This window comes from Apis mellifera, linkage group LG15 (genome assembly GCF_003254395.2).
Source record: "Apis mellifera strain DH4 linkage group LG15, Amel_HAv3.1, whole genome shotgun sequence".
Lineage (NCBI taxonomy): Eukaryota > Metazoa > Arthropoda > Insecta > Hymenoptera > Apidae > Apis > Apis mellifera.
Window position 1 is genome coordinate 2866256 of NC_037652.1, and position 19391 is coordinate 2885646.

At 29.6% G+C, this 19391-nt stretch overlaps 1 protein-coding gene and 1 long non-coding RNA gene across 2 annotated transcripts in view; both read left to right on the top strand.

Annotated features, from left to right (window-relative positions):
* Positions 1–3951: 3951 nt before the first annotated feature.
* Positions 3952–19391, top strand: part of LOC408547 (toxin 3FTx-Lei1) — a 101389-nt gene continuing 85949 nt past the window's right edge. The window contains exon 1 of the mRNA XM_006559974.3: positions 3952–4528. Coding sequence (XP_006560037.1) covers positions 4468–4528 — 61 coding nt within the window. The 5' untranslated portion in view covers positions 3952–4467. The remainder of the gene's footprint in view (positions 4529–19391) is intronic.
* Positions 14603–17992, top strand: LOC113219253. The gene is made up of 2 exons (XR_003306125.1): positions 14603–15119; positions 15184–17992. It is a non-coding gene; the product is annotated as an uncharacterized LOC113219253 (long non-coding RNA).

A 19391-nucleotide genomic window follows, 5' to 3' on the forward strand; every position in this document is an offset into this window, starting at 1 on the left:
GAATTTCTTCCACTGAATCAATTTCTGAAATATTTGTCATTATCTTGTACATTTATTCTATCAATTTCTTGCATTATTGATATTTTTCTAAATACGAGAAACTATCCTTCTTTACACTTACGAGATAATACATCGTGGTGATTCTATTTTTACAAAGATGAGAAAATAAATTTTACTCTTTTCACGATCGATGTATATTCTCGTTGTTTGAGATAAAATCAAACAGTGGATAAATGGGAAACCGGAGTATCTTCTTCTTCTTCTCGCGAATTAATTATATTAACCAGAATAAATTCGACGAATTTGTCTGATCAAACAGGCCCGTGTGCAAATATTGGCCGAGGTTTCGTCACTGTGGCGCGGCTACGAAAATATTTTTCCATCTCTTCCACGAAAATATTCGTGGACGGGCACCGGATGATTCCGTTAATTAACCGATGGATAAAGTTGAACTTTCATTAATGCGCCGATCCAACGCAGTTGACGAGTTTCTCGCGAGTCCAAGTCCCTCCACGAGGACTTTTATCGGACCACGATGGAAGGGAGAAAGGAAATTTGCGTTATTAAACGCGCATTAATTAATGTCGCGATATTTGGCAACGTATAACGTTTCAAGGATGCTCTAAATCAAAGGGGATTATTCGTGACGACTGTGAAATTTTCGCGTCAAAGTGAAAAATTGTAAAAATTAGTAAGAGAGTAAGAGAGAATTTACGAATCTCTGATTTCACACACTGTTTTTTCCAAGCTTCAAAAATGTACTTGGATATCCATACAACATCAGTGATATTTTTGAAAATTTTATGTATGGATTACATTGTATATAAATTTTGATTTCTCACAAAGCTTAAGAAATTACTTCAACGAAAACTTAATATTGAATTTGATTAATAATTGATTATGAATTTATATGTAGTGTTTGAAACAGAATTGATTTTTAATTGATGCCTCTTTTTACTCAAATTACTTGGAGTCACTTTTCTGTAGATCCTTTAATTTCTAATTAATCCTGTGACGACTAGTGACGCGATACTAGCGCCACGTGACCAATAACTACAGTTACCTTATTTTATCTAATTTCTCTAATTTAATCAATTATCTCTATCTTTTTACTTCTCGTACGGATATTCAACAAACAATTATAATATTTTAATAAAAAGGATACTTTGTTAAAAAGATTGAAAGACGTAAATATAAAAATAGAACGCTTGAAATTATAAATTTTTTTAATTTATCATCTCAATTTTTCCACTTTTCGCACAAATATTTTTTCTTTTTTTTTATTTTTCACAAGCATGTTCGAATTATTATATCATCCATTACACTTGAATATTATTCACACACACTCGCACGTGTTAAGAAGCTAAATTCATTTTCCACGTTTCTTCACAGATGCTGAGAACGTATTTGATTTCTCTGCCCGATATTCTCGTCAATATCCATCGTTTACATATCCAGTTGCATCAACGTTATTGCAGCATGCATTCACGCTGCAGTTATCAGTGTGTATGCATCGCGCCCGCGCTTTATGCATTATACGCAGGCAATATTGTGCCGGTCGATCATGGGATTTCCTGCAGGTGAATGGCGAGGAAACCAAAGAATTTCTGCGTTCGACGCGTTTCCATCGATTTAGGAAATGTAAAAGACGTACGATTTTAAGACTTCAACGCGCTATTCTTTCGATTCGTTCGAAATGATGCATTGGAATTTTTCAGAATTGCCATTTACTCTGCGTACATTGTAAAAAATTTTGAAAAAATTCATTTTTAACTACTTTATCTACGTTTAGACTGTGTGCATATATGTAGATCAATTTTAATTTTTCAAGCATGTAATTTTTATTGCATTAATTGTCGCATTTGTTGTTATTTTCTATAAAGCTATTTACCAAAAAATTTTTAGTTTAATTAGAAGATACTAAATGAAAGTTCAAAAAAATTATCGTATGAAAGATAAGATTGGTTTTCTCCTTAATTTTTCAAAAATTTTTTGACTTATAAATTAATTTAGTATCTTTTAATAAAAATTAAATAATTCTAAAATAAATGATAAGTTAATTAATCTTTTATTATTGATCGTGGCAAGATTATAATTTTTCAACTTGAAGTAGACGAAAGCTATTTAAAATATAGAATTACATGATAATATTTTATTCAATAAAAGAAAAATGTCGAGGAAAATAAATGTTTTTCATTAACAATTCGTTAACAAAGAAACGGAAATTTCTTCAAAAAAGTCATTTGAAATTATCTCAAGAATCATTAATTAAGTTTTATGTATCTAAAGCTCCTTTAAATTCTTTTTAATTATATATCTTAGCAATAACACGGTATATAATTCGAATATTCTTTGGTTTGAAGATTAAAAAATAAATAAAACGTATGAAAATATAATATATTGAAAAAGTAAAACACATTAAAATCATATAAAATTGAATCGACAAAAATGGAAACAGAAGAATCGTATATAGAAATGAATAAAAAACGTGTTAAAATAAAAATGAAAAAAAAAGAGGAGGGAGAAATTATGCAATCTCAGGTACATTTAACCGCATCAAGAATAATAGGACGAGATAATTAGTATGAATAATAAAGATGGAAATGATAGTGCAGATACACTTGAGTATAAATAACAAAGTTGAGTGTAAATAACGCAATATGGATAGCAATAATTATAGATAATAAACGGAGAATCCGTTTTGAAAATTTAATAGCGACTTTGTCAAGGATATTTTATCGGCGCTACGTGCCCGTGTAATGGGATTGTTACCGTCGCAAAAACAACAATATGAATGATGAATTTCGAGTTTCGAAATTGCGGAATTTGTTAACCTTTGAAACGACTCGACGATTACGCGACAAATTTCAGCGACGGAGCGCGGATGAAAGGGAAGCTTTAACGTGGCGTCGAGCAAAACTGATAACGAGGGGTGTTTGGTGATGAGATCGATAAAATGATAATTAAAAAACTTTTATATTCCGGGCAGAATGTTGTAGAACTAACGTTAAAAAAAAAAAAGAAGAAAGAAAAGAAAAACATCTACCATCCATCGCCGTGCATCGAATTTTATAATAATATATGTGTTGTGCATAGATGCACAAAACGAGCGCATAGGATGCGGGCGCAAGGATGGACTATCTACGTGGAAAAATGTTCAGTGTCAGAGATCGCGTCGCGCGATTGTAATTTTAATTAAAATTTAAGGACGTGAAAGATTTGAAAGTTTTAGAATTTTTAAAATAGAAGAATTTAATAATAGCGGATAAATTAAATTTAACAAAATTCAGGATTTTTAATTATTTTTACGAAAATAATTTTTAATTTTAATGATGAAATATTTTTCCGTGCATAGAAAAATATCCAGAGTTACAATAAATTGTGCGATGTAATTGAAATTTTGAGAAAAATAAGAATTTATGAATTTTTATAATTCAAATATACTATATTTATATTACATTAGGTATGTAAATTAATTTAAAAAAAAATCTAACCTAAATAAAGAATCATTTATTTACCAACTTCATACTGTATAATATCAAACATACATTTTTATAATAGACAATGTAGAATGTTATAGAATAACTTACAATATCATAAATACATTAATATAACAAATATATAACATAATGCAATAATAAAACGCATATAGAATAAACGTCATACAGAAAATATATGATGTGAAATATATAAATTGTTTTAAAAAAACTTATTAAAATTAGAAATGCGCAAAATAGAACGATCGACTTGAACCGGAAGCAGGAGGGCGCAGCTGGCCTCGAGGAAGGGCGTCGAAGGGGAACAGGCGGAATTTCGTAGCGAGCGCCACTACGAACACACACACACACACGCGTACTTTGGAAAATCGGGGGGCACACAGGTACGGGAAGATAAGCGCGCGCGACGACGCGGCGTGACGCGGCGCGGCGCGTCGCCACTGCTGCAGCGTAACGTAGAAAGCCAGTTGGACGGCGGCGCCGCACCAGGTAGGCGTAGGGACGCGCCTTTTCGATCAAATAACGGCCGCTTGTGATTTCGTGCGCCCCTTTAGTGCCTCCCTTCCTCGTTGAAACGATTCAATTCGATTCAATTTTTCAATAGACGATTGTCGAGATCGAATGAGACAATTTGGAAGAAAGAATTAAGAAGAGAAGGAAAGATAAAAGAGGACTTAGAGAATAAGAGAGAGAGGAGGATCGGAATTCTCGATCTTCTCGATCGTGATATCACTTTTAATTGAGTGAGAGGAGGGAGAATAATCGTAATCGTGATCGAGTATAGTACACGGATAGAAGGAAAGTTTGGAAAGGGACGGAAGTCGGTGGATCAAGTGCCTTTTTTCTTTCTGTTTCGCGGGGATACCGTTGGTCCCGCCCCTCTGGGCGGCTCCTGGCACCCGGAAGTATCCTCGGCCCGAATACTGACGGACCTGTCCTCCCAGTACGAGCTCCCATCGCCGCAACCAGGATGTTTTTGTCCTCGAGAGCTTTCCCGCCGATTCTCTTCGCGGCGCTCTTCCTCTGCATCGGTGAGTGGATTACATCGTTTGATAACTCGTAACTCGTGAAACTGGAAGTCAGGCTATCTGAGAAACGAGATTGACTGTGCTTCGAAATTTATGGTGAAATTTTCGGTACAATCGTGTGATATTTACGTTATATTTTAATTTTTTCTAATTCAATTCTTTTTTTTTCGACAGATATTTTTGTTTAACTTTTATTTGTCTCATTTTCTCGAGAATAAAAAAATTTGGTGAACCGGATAAATTGCTTTTGGAAGTTTTAATTCTATCTTGAGTATGTAAAGTGTTATAATTTATCGAAAAATGATAGGAGAGAAACCTCTTTCTCTCTCTTAAAAAAAGCGATATTGTAAATATTTTATAACATTTTTATTTGTACATTTATGCATTAGTACAAGTTAAAAGTTATTTTCCATCTTTTGTATTTATTATTTTATGAAAATATCGGATTTAAAAAAAAAAAGAAAGAAACATCGTCCAAAGTGAGATTATTAATTTTCAACATTATTTATTATTATTTATTATTTATTATTTATTATTTATTATTATTTATTATTAATTTTTAACATTTAATTTTCAATTTTTTTTTTAAACATTTCAAGGGATAGGAAAATTATGAACAACATTAATAATTTTAAAATGATTGGAAGAAGTTATATAAGATTGTATAAGAAGTTATATTAATAGTTATATTAATAGTTATATTAATAGAAGTTATATAAGATTATATGATGAAACTTATATTCTATGTTTAAAAATCTTGATTTAGAATGATTTTCAGAGACAACAGATTTTCTGATAATCCATTTTTGAAGATTCATTTTATAAAAATACGTGAGCAAAAATCTTAATATTTGTAATTTTTTTTTTTTTTAATTTTCAATGTTAAAATAGAATTTTCTTCATAGAAGAAAGAAATCTCTAACTCTTCTTTTCAAATATCAAATCGTTGTTCATTAAACTTCATAAATATACATATATTATATTATATAGTACTTTAACATATTCAAAATATATATTCAAATTTCCAATTCACCAATCTTTGTTTCATTCACATAATTTATTTGCAATATAATAAATAAAATATAACATTGGATGAATATTTTATGTTGCACGTGAATCACGAATCACATCGTAAATGAAAGAATCATCATCACTATGTGCATATATTCACTGTGAAAGAGGACTAATTCTGTAGATGCAGTGTAAAAGTTTTGCGACAAGTATCTTTCATTCCAGATTCAGATAATTTACAAATTTTAATTTAAAAATAAATTTTTCATATACGTAGCAACTCACAAAATTATCTTACAGCGAAAAATCGAAAATTCTGATTTTAATGAATATCTGTATGTATGTAGAGTATATATAATATAATTTACATGTGAAGTAATTTTTGTCGATGAAAAATTTCTCTGAAAAGATGAAATCAACTTTCAAAGTTTCAGCATCCTTTCATTATTTTAAATACAATTTTTTTTTTCTTCTTTTTTCACGACAGAGTGATGGAAATTCTGTAATCTAAAATTTTGCTCTATTTCTATTCCCCTTTTCAAAAATTATATTTAAAAACGCGAAAGTGATATTTTCGTAAAGAAAAATCCATCATTCATGTATTCAATTTAACAAATTTATTCATTAAAATTTCAAAAAATAAGAATACAAATGCTTCGTGACAGTTACGTATATAAATACACATTCATTTTATCCCAATGTAAATGTATAATGATGGAAAATTAAGAAAATTGTTACGTGTAAAATATAAAAAAGGAAAATTTATTGGGATCGTGGGGAAAACTGTGGGGATGATTTATTCGTAAGGCGGTGTTAAATGTATTCGATATTCGAAGAACTTTTCGGCGATAATTCAATATCAGGACTGTTCGAAATAATTAGAGAATCGGCATCACGAGGAGAATGACCAATATTTTGATAGCCACTTCCGACATGGAAAGTAAATAGTGGTTGGGAACCGCGTGCGTTAAATATGCATCCAGTTCCTTTCAGTCCCTCAATGTTTGCTTATCTTTCGAAATTTTACGGAGTCTCGTTAATTATTTCAACTAACGTATCATTATCATCAAGCGTCTGCTTAAAACTGTACTTAAGGTTTTACGGAAAAAGGAAAAAATTGTCATCTTGAATATTCGTGGAGATGGGGCGAAGGTTCTTCGGGGATGAAAATAAATTAAAGTAAGTAAATCCACTTGCAAATAAGGTTGGTAGAAATTGAGATACGACGTGTTTTTTTATAACTTCGAATAACTTTCGTTCGAGAACCCGTTAATCAGATGTTTCAGAGGTTTCGAAATATTCGAGATGGTGATCCTTGTTGGATCAGTTTTTAGAAAAATAGGAGGAAGTAAGAGAGGTTTAATATTTTTTTCGATTGTAAGGAGTCAAAGGAAGAAAAATTCTCTTTTCATTTTTGGACATTCGTTTTAATAATAATATTTAAAAAATTGAAAATAGTATTTTTTGGTCGATTAAAATATATATATATAATTCTTTTGACTTGTAGAATAATTTGATTTATAGCTCTCAAGTTTTAGGCAAAGGTTATTCTATATTTTTATTCTATATTGTTGTAAGGCAAACATTTTTAAATATGTAATTTAAAATAAAGCAAAATGCTTCGATTTATAAAAGTTTTTATAAGAAAGAACAAATTTTCTCGCAATAATGTTTATTGCAGAAGTTGTCACAACTAACTGATTGGAATTAGAGAACTAAGGAGAAATTTTATTAAATCTAGCTGTTTCCATTTCTAAAAAGTCTATCTAAATAATAAAAATTTCAAAAACATATTTAAAGATTCAATTTCAATTCATATAAAACCTCATTTATCACGATAATTTAATCCATAACTCATCAAACATCACCCAATAGAGAGCGTGATATATTTCTCTTCATCCCGATTAAACTTTTGAAATCCATCATGTTCCATTATTTATTTTTAGATTTAATTATAAAGTCGATTGTATTCAAAACTAAACAAAATTTCCTTCTATATTTTATATAGATTTTAATTTTAATATATACAAATTCTTCATACATTGTTTTATAAAAAAAATTCATCAAATTTGAAAACTCTAATTTTGATGAAAATTTATGTGGATATATTTTTCTAAAATATCTAAAAATTATTTCATTTATGAAGACAGTTAGATTGATATAAAATTTAATCATACAGTTTGAGAGAAAAAAATAATTGTCTGCTATAATTTTATTGATATTATAAAAATGATTCCATTCTTGTCCATATTTCATATGGATAATTATAATATCAATTTCTTGTAGGCACGAGTCACAATAATCACCTTTCTTCAAAAAGTAATATATTCAACATTATTTGAAAATTCAAATATTCAATATCAATTCATCTATTCGTCGCGCTAATTTAATTCATCATTCGTCAAATATCATCCGGTTATGTATCGACCGTCGATAACAATCGTCGAAAACGCGATATATTCCCCTCCATCCTTTATTAACTTTTCGAAATTCATCACACTCCATCAATTACTTCCATCGTTCTATCATTGCCGTCATTAAACGGCTCGATTATGAATCTGGTCAATCCATTCCCGGCATTTTTCTCGAATTTTTCACCGATTTCTTCTTTCCCGATCGAGAATCCGATTCGACGCGATCGCGCTTGTTATCTATCGTGCAGAACAATTCGTCACAAGAGGTGGTTCCAGGTGTCGCGACGAAACGCGTAACATCTCGTTTCCTAATAAATGGCATTATTATTCCGTGGCGAAGTTTATGCTTTAATCGAGTTGGCCGCGCGGCGACTGAATAGGGGCGGGGTCTAACCGAATTTTCGGCTGTCCCACATTGCGAAATAGTGGTGGGGAGGGGGTGATCGGTTGAGGAGGGGTGAATCAGGAAGGAATTAGGCGAACGATCGAGCCTGGTATCTCGTCGAACAGACGTTTCTGGGTTGTGCAGGGTGGGAAAAAAGAAGAGGGGGTGAAAGTGAGTTACGTGTTTACTTTGCCAGATGAAAATTGAAATGACACATTTTTGCGGGTTTTTTTTTTTTTTAAATGGAAAAGTTGAAGTTTTGTGAAAATATCAATATAGCTGGTAACTAGATTATTTAACTTGTTTCGATTTGCGTCAAATGAAATAATTTATTTAATTTTTAGTTAATAACATCTGTATTTTTTTTTGCGAATATTTCTTTAAAAAAAGATATAATCAAAAATATATATGTCATATATCGAAAAAATCATCAATAAAATAATTTAAATTCTACTATCTAATTATCGAGCTATATTAAAAATCAAAGTTTTTTCTAAAAATTGTAATTTTTAAGTATTTCGATCTATATATCGTAATTATAAATTATTAATTTCTAATAACAAAAATTTTATGCTTCAGACAATTTATTTTAATTTATTATTTATTGCAATTCTTTGAACGAAATGATGTTCATGATTGTGATCAATTTTCGATTTTAAATCTTTTCTTCCATCCCATACGTGCATTTATCTATTGTTAAATTTATCTTTTAAAATTCTTTACATTAGTTTAAATAAATCGCTCAGAGTTCGATCAAAATATTTAGTGTAAAGTTTAATAATTACATTGGCACAATTTAAGGGAGCGATTTTCATAGCGATATCGTTAAATTTGAAAATTTGCAAAGTGAGATTATATTATGCATGGTTCCATGATGAAAGTACCACTTTTGGTACTTTATGCTCGGTCATAAGACTAAAGGTTCCTCGTTGATTGTTGTTGCGGTTATTAACAATAGTTACAACCCTCTTAAGAGTTATAACTACGTGACTATTAAGAGGATAGAATTTGTTATTTTAACGCTCCAATTTCTTGCAAAAATATGTATGAATATATTTTTCGCTAAAAATTATTAAAATGATTCACTTTGTGTGCTGTTTTCACAAAATATTTCACGTAACAAAATCGAACTTAATTTCAAATTATTTAATTAACTATAATTCTTGATTATCGAATTAGGATAATGAAAAATTCGAAAACTTCGAAGTTCATTTTATTAAAAAATATCGAAAGATAACCGCATCAATTTAAAAATTCTATTTATTACCAAATAAAAATCAAAAATACCTTCAATAAAATAAATTCAAAAATATCATCCCTTCTGCATCCATTAATTATCAATAATCTCGAATCATTGATCGGGGATTAATGGAATCTCTATAGAAATAATTCACAAAATTACGTTATCAAATATATCATAAATTTCGTTCGTTATCGGTAAAAATATTTCCATTATTTTCATTAATAAATCCAATATAGAAATTATCCAAAGATTATCAATATTTCTTAACATCACTTCGTACACCAAACGTATTATTATTATCTCATATCTAATTATAGAATATTCTAGGCAGCACATCGCTTTCATAATTTCACGGAACACTTACAACAAGTTCGTGGAACATCGATGCTTTCCAATAAAGTGAACAACTAGGTTAAAGAAATCGAACTTAATTCCAAATTATTCGAACAACAAGTATATCCCAATGATAATTTACAAAATTACAGTAAATAATATAACATTTACGAATTCGATAATAATAAATTAATAAATAACCCCTCCATATTTTAATAATATTCACACAATATTAATAAATTCAATCAATTTAACAAAAATATTTTCCTCATTTCGGACAACAATTTACGACACAATATTTACAAATTTAATCCAATAATCATTAAATATTTTTAAACGATAAAAAAATATCTCATCCACACACCGATAAAATAAATCATCCACCCTAGATATCCACCCTTCTGCATCCATTACCAATAATCCTAAACCATTCCATCCACTTCACCAAACACACCGCTATCTCATATCCAGCCCTCGAAAGCACAGATAGATTCTTGCCCTTTCAGCATTCCCCCCCCTCCTCCTCCTCCCCTGAGCGCGAAACGCTCAGCAGCCAGCACGCTCAGCAACCGCCCCCTTCCCCGGAAGTCGAGTGATCTGCGACACGGGGCGCGAGTGGTTTCCCTTTTTTTCGTTCCACATCTTCTGTGGACTGACCCCTTACAATGCGACGCTTTAACGCCAACTCCGTTTCCCTTTCGACCCCATCCAGCCAATCAGGTAAATGGAAGTCTCGATGAAAGGCGTTCTTTTTTTTTTCCCTTCCACCCACGTTCCGCCTCGGCGGAAATATCTGATAATAAGGACGCGGTTATTGGAGATATTTGGTTTCGAATCCTATGATTATCTATTTTCTTGTCAAATTTTAATGCTTGCCTCGAAAATGGTGTCGTGAAATCGTTTTCGAACAACGATTTTCGACGATCGGTTCTTGTTTTATTTGTAAAGTGTTTTTGGTAAGATTGAATTTTTGATCGAGCATTTCGTTTGTATGAACATGATGTGATGAGTGAAATATTATCACGTTTATAAATAAATTACAATGACATTGTGTGACAAGATGAAGTTATATTTAAAGTACTCGTGAAACGAATTCAACTAATAACTGTGACATAGGAATTAATAATAATTCCATCTTGTATGCATTATAATTATATTAATTTAAATCATATATATATAAAAAAAAAGAAACATTATATTGTAATACATCAATAATTGTAAAAAACTTTTTCATTTTATTCTTGTTGTGTATTCTCATTTTATTACTTTTCTTTTTTTTTTCAACTTTTGCCGATAAGTTTTTATTTCTCCGAGCTCATTACCAGCGAGAAAGGAGTTAATCGACAGGAGTTGATCCTGGACCGCATGCCGACACTTCATCCAGGAATTTCTCCATTCAGAGGGTAATAAAGCGATATGGGTCCGTAAATATAACCGAGCTGGTCCTCTCTTATCACTTTGTTACTCTCGTCAAGGTAGATTTTGCTGGAAATGATGCGTTTTTATCATTTCTACTGAATGGTATGAATAACCATTTTTATTTGATTCTTTTTGAGGAGCTGTAGAATGTGTTTCTTCTTTGTGTTGGATGTTGCTCTTATGTAGAAGAAATTGAAAATGGATTATCCTATCAAGTGCATAGGAATTCTCGAAATTTTTTTCTTTCTTTTTCTAAGTGATTCTGAATCTTTGGAGAGGTTAAAATTTTCCAATATTATCAAATGTGTAAGTGTAGGAATTTAGATTATTAAAAAATAATTATTTAATTTCATTATATAATTTGAAAAAAATGAAGTTTATTTTTGATCTGTCTTATTCATAATTGAGAATCAACTTTTTGGATTTACAAAATAAAAATATCATTCATCTCCTTAAATTTGAATTTGAAGAATCTTTAGGCAATATAATTTTAACAAACAAATTGTTCAAATTTAGAAGAAGAATCTGTATTTAAACTTTCAGATATTTTTGTTACGCAATCCAAGTTTATTCTTTGATAAATATAAAGATGAATGATATTTTTACTTTGTAAATCCAAAAAGTTGATTCTCAATTATGACTAAGACAGATCAAAAATAAAGTTCATTTCTTTCAAATTGTATAATGAAATTAAATAATTATTTTTTATTTACTTTATTCTAAAATACAAATCATAAAAAATAAAAATAATATTATCTCTTTCATTTCTTTCATTTAATTTTATAAATTAATAAAAATGTAAAATGTACCAAAGTTTTTAGAGAAATGGAAATTACATTTCGAAATTCCTTTTACATAATACCATGGTTTTTATTTTAATAAAATGTTTTTATGGCTGGTAATTTGTTGCCAAAAAAAAGGAAAAAAAAAAAACATTGAAAGAAGGAAAAAAGTTGGACCAAAAGGAACACGAAGAACGTGTATGTCGAGGGTCTAGTACTCGTTGTGAAGATATTCTTAACGTTTTCATCATTGTGCATATAAAACTGGAAAGAGGTCTAAATAACATTAAGTACTCTCAGCTTAATCTTTTCTATGAAAGCCTCTATATCAAAGGATTGCATGCAACGAGTTGTCTCGGAATCACAAAAGATTCTGATATCCTGGAAAAATCGGATCATTAGAATTTTTATCCTCCTTTTTTTTCAGCGGATAAAAAACAAACGAAACGATTGTGAGATTTCAATTCTAATAAACGAGAACAATTTATCAAAGTATTAAGAATGATATCTTAAAATTCATTCATTGAATTAAGAATATTCTTTTCAATTACAAATTATCATAAAATAAAAAAACAAACAATCACGTCGTTATTGTTGTATATCGAGAATACCTATCGAAGAATTTAATAAAAAAATAAATTAAAACGACATTTTTGAAAGGATGCATTAATTGCATCCTCCATCATTTTTATAATAAGTCAATACATTTGAATATAATGGCAACCAATTACGATCATAAACTGTAACAAAATAAAATTCAAGAAAACAATATTATTCCTTTCATCTTTGACTTCATTCTTATGTGACAAGTTGCAATTATAAATTAAAATAAAATTCAAAGAATCATATATCTATGATATTCAAAAATTCATTTGCTAAATTAAATCTCAAAAAACAAATTGCAATTAAGGAATTAGGATGAATTGAAAATCTCGAAAGATATAAAATAAAATTTAAAGAATCATGTAGTTATAGTCTCCCAAATATTCCTTGCATTTTTTATTCCTACATCAGATATAGGATAAAGCACCGAGTATCTCATAAGATTGGGTTACTTTTAAATTCTGGCTTGAAAGATGTTATAACATGTATGACTACCCTGGGTATAATATTTTTAAACCCTTGTTACTATGCCAATCTTTGAAAGGAATGAAAACATGCATAGATAATGCAGTGACTCAATGAAAATATTTGAACGATTAAATATAAAAATTAAAATATAAAATTGTTTACGAAAAAAAAAATATTATATAACGATATTAAATATATATTTTAAACTCAATTTATAAGAGGATCATTAATTATTATGTAAATTGCGTATTTAAGTTGCAAACTTAAATATATTAAATATACCACGATCGATACTTTTGCGTGCGATCAACTTTTTTGTTTGCCTTGTCGACCCTTCAAAAATGCTCCACGAATATAATAAAATGCGGTTATTTTTAGCTGTGGATCAAATGGACTCTTAAAATTTCAATGTTTCTCTTTTTATTTCTCCTTAAATGTAAATTTAATAAAGGCAAAAATATAAATATAAAAGAAATTGTAAAAAGTAAAAAAAGATTTTATCCTAATAAAATTAGTTCTAATTTATCTTGTTCTAATCTTTCTTAACATACTAGAGAAAATTTCGAATACAGATTTTCAATCTAATCTATCTTAACCTATCTCTCTAAAAGAGATTTTTTATCAATGAAAAAAAATTGCTGTATAATCCATTATATAATAGTATAATCTATTTATACTCTACGCGTATTTTACAAATTTTTAGGTTAGGTTTCTTTAACTATTCAAATACTTTCATGAATCATTTCGGTGGAGCATCTTTGATTATTTCAATGAAAGATCGATTCGAAACGGATGTGTAAGATGTTTTAAGAGGGTGTGATAGAGAAAATTTGGTTGTTTCTTGAAAATTTCTCCGAAAAGCGGAAGATCGTCGATCTTATCCCGACCTAGTTCCTTTTGTTACAAATCTACCGTTCCTCCTTCTGTTGTTCCAATCCCTTTCTCGAACATGTGCACTTGACAATTCACGTTGCATTTCACCTAGAATTTGCACATGAAAATGGAGAAGTTTCTAAGAAATCGTTTTTGCAACAGATGTTTCTATTTATTTCTCTTATTGTTGCATTATATTTAGTGAGTTTTGTTGATATTGCAATTTGTAGAAATTATTAAATTATTTATGATTAGGTTAGGTTAGATTGAGATTTTATTTCTAGATATATCTTTTGAAATGTATTTGAAATACATTGATATACGATATGAGAAATTGAACATTTATTAAACAGATGTCAAAAGGATGTAAATAATAATGTTTTATATAAGAAAAATTTTTTTTAAATGAAAGAATTTAAATATTAATTATTAAAATATATAATTATTAAAATAATAATAATAATAAAAAGATTTCATTCTTATTTTCATTATTGTTCCAGATTTTTTTAAACATTACTATTAACAAAAAATTAAATTGGAAAACACTAGGAAAAACGGAAAAGAAATTTACTTTGACAAAAACTCTGAATAAAGCCTCTGAATATAACTACTATATATATGTGCAAAAATATTGTTGTATCGTGTTTCAAAAAAAAATTTACTTTCCTCGTTCTGTCGGCTTGTACATCGGATCATCGATAGAGTCAAACGGTCGCATAATCTGAGCGGATGTTGATGCGTTCGTCCGCTCGTGTTTCCTGCGGTTTCCTGTTCCCCAATCCATTGTTTCGATCTCGTTGCTCGTGATAATCTGTGCCTATTATTTCGTTCGGATTCGTGGTTGTTATCAGCTGTCGTCGAGCGAAGAGACCTGGACTCGATTCTAAATCTCTGTATTGATCACCGATTGGTTTGGTTTTTTCAAAAAAAGCTTGATGGCACGAAGGTGTATCATATCTTTAGAATTCGTTGCATTTCCAAAAAAAGGATAGAACGTTTATTAATTTTGAGAAAAAGTTTATCGTGAAAGATTTCTTGTATTATGCGAGGATCTGTTGTATCGGTGAGATATTGAGAAATATTAAGAAAGTAGAGTGTATTATTTATTCCTCGTTTTTTCTTTTCAGGAAATTATTGTATGGAAGACTTTTGCGAAGAAGTTTGTTACGTGAAAGGGTGGAAAAGGGCTTCTTATATACGAGGATCCGGTATATCATCAAGTATTGGAATATTATTTGAAAGGAAAGGAGAATGTATTATTTTTCTTGAAAATTTTTATGAGAAAGAAATTTATTGTATGAAAGGGTGGGAAATTTAAACTTCTTATATTATAATAAGATATTCATATCGGGATTTTTTTCTTTTCTTAACATTTTGTGCGAGCAATTTATTATACGAAGAGATGGAAAATTTGAGGCTTTTTATTTATAATAATTTTGTAATAATTAACGTAGTTTTAAATTTTTTCTTTTTATAAAAAATACAAAGGAAATTTTCTTAAATATTAACGAGATGAGAAATTTTTTTATTCCAGATATTTTCATCGAGAAATTGTCACCATATAAATGAATGAATTTCCAAGAATTCATTTAAAAAGAAAATATTTTTTTACAAGCGATATTATACTTTCATGATACGATTAATATTTCTCAAAAAATAACTAGTGATAGCTAGCAAACGATTCTTAAAAAAAAAAAAAAAAAAGGAAAGAAAAATAATGATTATATAAAAATTTCTCAATCAGGTCAATCGTTATAATAATTTTGCGCGTTTTTCTCACTTCATTTCTGGGGGAGAAAAAAGTATGGGATTGAATGCGTCATTCATCGTTTTAGGTGTATCGTTTTATTAGAGGATCGAGCAATCTTCATTTCCGTGGTGTAATAAAGCTACGGTATAGGAGAAGTTGGGGCCGTCGAGTGCGGTAAAGTTTCTCGAGTGCTCTAAGGCGTAGGCACGAAGAAAAGAAACTCGAAGCGTGAGCCACCGTGGCCCCAGTGTTCGTAGCCTTAATTTTTAATGGCGTGTGTTCAGTTTAATGGGAACGCGTGTGTGCGTCCATTTCACGTGACACGGACACTTCGTGAAAAGGTGCATTGAAGAAAGTTGGAAAAAAATTATCAACGAAGAATTTTTCTTTACACATATGTACATACATATATAACTTTATAACTTTAGAATATATATTATATATATTTTGCGTTTTCCTGACCCGTTTGACTTTTTTTTTTATACAAATGTCAGACATTAAGATCGAAACATGAAAACAGTGTTTTGTGCCATGTTTGATTTTCATATATTAGACGGATTTTAAGAAATTTATTTCCAAGATTAATTACTTTTTTAAATAATTAATTGATTTTAGGGAGAACGATCAGCAAAAATGTGTGATTTTATTTAAAAAAAATTATAAGTACAGTTATAAATGATTCATATTGCAAATTAAATTAATTTAAGATCTTTTTGTGATGGACTACAGTTGGAATCGTTATTTCAAATATCTTTATTTTGTTTTAATATTCTTATTATCTTCCAACAATTTTTTCATGAAAAATATAACATTATTTGTGAATATTGAAATACGATAAAGTGTTATATATATCACGAGAAAATTATTTTAAATCGTCTAATAAAAATAGGAATATGCGTGGTTAGACGCGATAAATTTCGTAATAATTCGTACAAATTAACACCCTCCATTTCGTTTAATTCCCCTTGAAATATTCATTTCGATAATAACGAACAGTCTGAGACAGCAAAGTACCTAACCTACCAAAGGTGGCGTAGCTAATGAATTCAACCGGTAGATCACGAAGAAAATCTCTTGCTACGGCTGTCCCGTTATCATACTACCCGTATCAAGATCTCCCCTTAAGGGGATTAGGAGATTCCAACCGTTTAATCCTGGCAAATCTGACGCACAGCTGTCCAACGATCCCGTTTTACGACGAATTTCCTTGCACCGTTTTCGTGCAATAAAATAATAAAACTCACCATTAACGGGCATCGTTCGAACCTATACGATAAAATTTGTATTGTCTTAATGAGACAGAGTCGAGTACAATTTTCTTTATCAATTTCTATTCAACGCCTAATAATATTATCTTACGATAATACAGATAATACAGATTACAATCATTGGAGGAATCTAAGGTTTGGTTTGGTTAAACTAGATCTAGTAACATATAACTAGGAACTAGATGTTGAGTTATAGGGAATATTGTCATCAAGAAGAGAATATTTGAGAGAGATAAATGGATTTGAAAATTAATGAATTAAAATATTATGGATTTATGATGAGAAGTAAGTGAATATTGTAAAATATTGTGAATTTCAATGTATATAATGAAGAATCTATGATTAGTGGATCTAATGAAAAGAGAATTTAAATGAAAAAGTAGTAACATATAAGAAATAACTAGATCTAGTAATATATAGGGGAAAGAATTAAATACGATGGAAAAGTATTGTTTAATTGAAAAAGAAATAAGTGGATCTAGTAATATATAGCGGATAGAATGGAAATACCGAAGAAAAAAGTGGAAAATAAAGAAATCATAGCATCGAATTCGAAGATATAGTAATTATATATATAAATTTTAATAGAATTTATGTAAAAAGTGTAAATTTTTTTTTTCGTTGAAGGGACGAAGACAGACAATTTCAAAATTGAATCTCTTCTTGGATATTTTAGAGAGGAGTTATTATGTTAGATTTAATATAAAACGAAATTAAACCAAAGTTTTTGAAAAGACTATTTTCAGTACAGTAAAATTTTAAATTTAAATTTAAAATACCTCAGATATATAAATTTTAAATTTAAACACATACGAAACTAAATTTATTAGAAAAGTTGCTTCAATTCCCAGTTCTAGAATAAGTTCACGTAGAAACCCTAAATCTAAAAATAAAAAAGTAGAAAGAAGTTGCTGTAAAGAAACACACTTTATTCGGACGAACTTAAATCTTCTGCAATAGCTTGAAGATGATACATTTCAATCACGATATATAAAGTGAGATTAGATCTGTCAAAATTAAATAAGTTTTTAACTAAAGTTTTTTGGTATTTTTATGAAAACTCTGTAGCCAAAAAAAAAAAAAATAAATAAAAGAGAGATATAGAAATAATTATCTGCACAAGATTTATATTTCTTCATACAAATTATCACAACATTTTTCAGACTTGAGATAGATAAATTCAAGACACAAGACAAATTCGTGGACACGTATTTATATCCCCATGGGTCTAATTTCTTCTTCGACCCGTGCTATCTTGTTAACCTCTCACTTATCTTTAAGGGTGAAGATAGAAGTCCTAAGAGGGCTATTTGAAACTATTAACCCTTTGTTAATCATGTCACATATTTATTTCTTGCAATTATAAATCGAGAGATTTATTAAAATTAAATTATATATTCTAAAAACTATATTCTCATCATTATATTGATGCGAATATTGAAATGAGAATAAAAATTTAAAAATCTTTGATTCATTTGCCAAGAAAAAAGATATTAAAGTACGTGACATCGTTTCAAATATCTAAAAATCTCCACCATTGAGAGATAATGTATGCTGGAAATAGCGAGAATGATAAAAAGTGATGAAAATTCCTTGACTCGTATATCAAAAAGAACCAAATAAATATGCATCGAGAAAGCATAATTTCTAATTTCAATTCTTGGATGTTAAAAACATTGAATCTAGCTTCCAGAATCTTTTCACTTTAAGTTAGAAGAGGAAAAAAAGATCAATTATGGCGAGACAAGGAGGATGAGTCAATCATAGAGTTGTAGATTAGATAAGTAATACAAGTGAAATATAATAACATAATCAGCCAGATAGAATAAAATTGGTCATGATTGACCTATTGTATTTATTCAACCATGACCAATTTTATTCTATCTGGCTGATTATATTTGATTTGTACTATTTATCTAATCTACAACTCTATGATTGACTCATTCTCCTTGCCTCGCCATAACTGATCTATTTCTCCTCTCTAATTTACCTTCTATGTTACTTGATCTATAACTGATAAATTTATTTCACACAAATTATTTATTCCACGAGAATCTGTATCGATAAGATCCACTTTCACAGGATATTGGAATATCCTGGTGGCACAATATTCGATTATTTCCTTTAATTTCCTTGCTGTAAGATGTGAAAACACTCTGAAGAATATTGAAAATACGTGGAAAAATCTCGGGGTCGAGGAAAAAAATGGCGTGCCGAGAAAAATTTCAGACGGATTAACCTGGATCATCCGGACACCGTGTTCGAGGAAATCCTGATGAATCGAAGGCAGGGCGAGACGTATTGCGGTGATTTACGC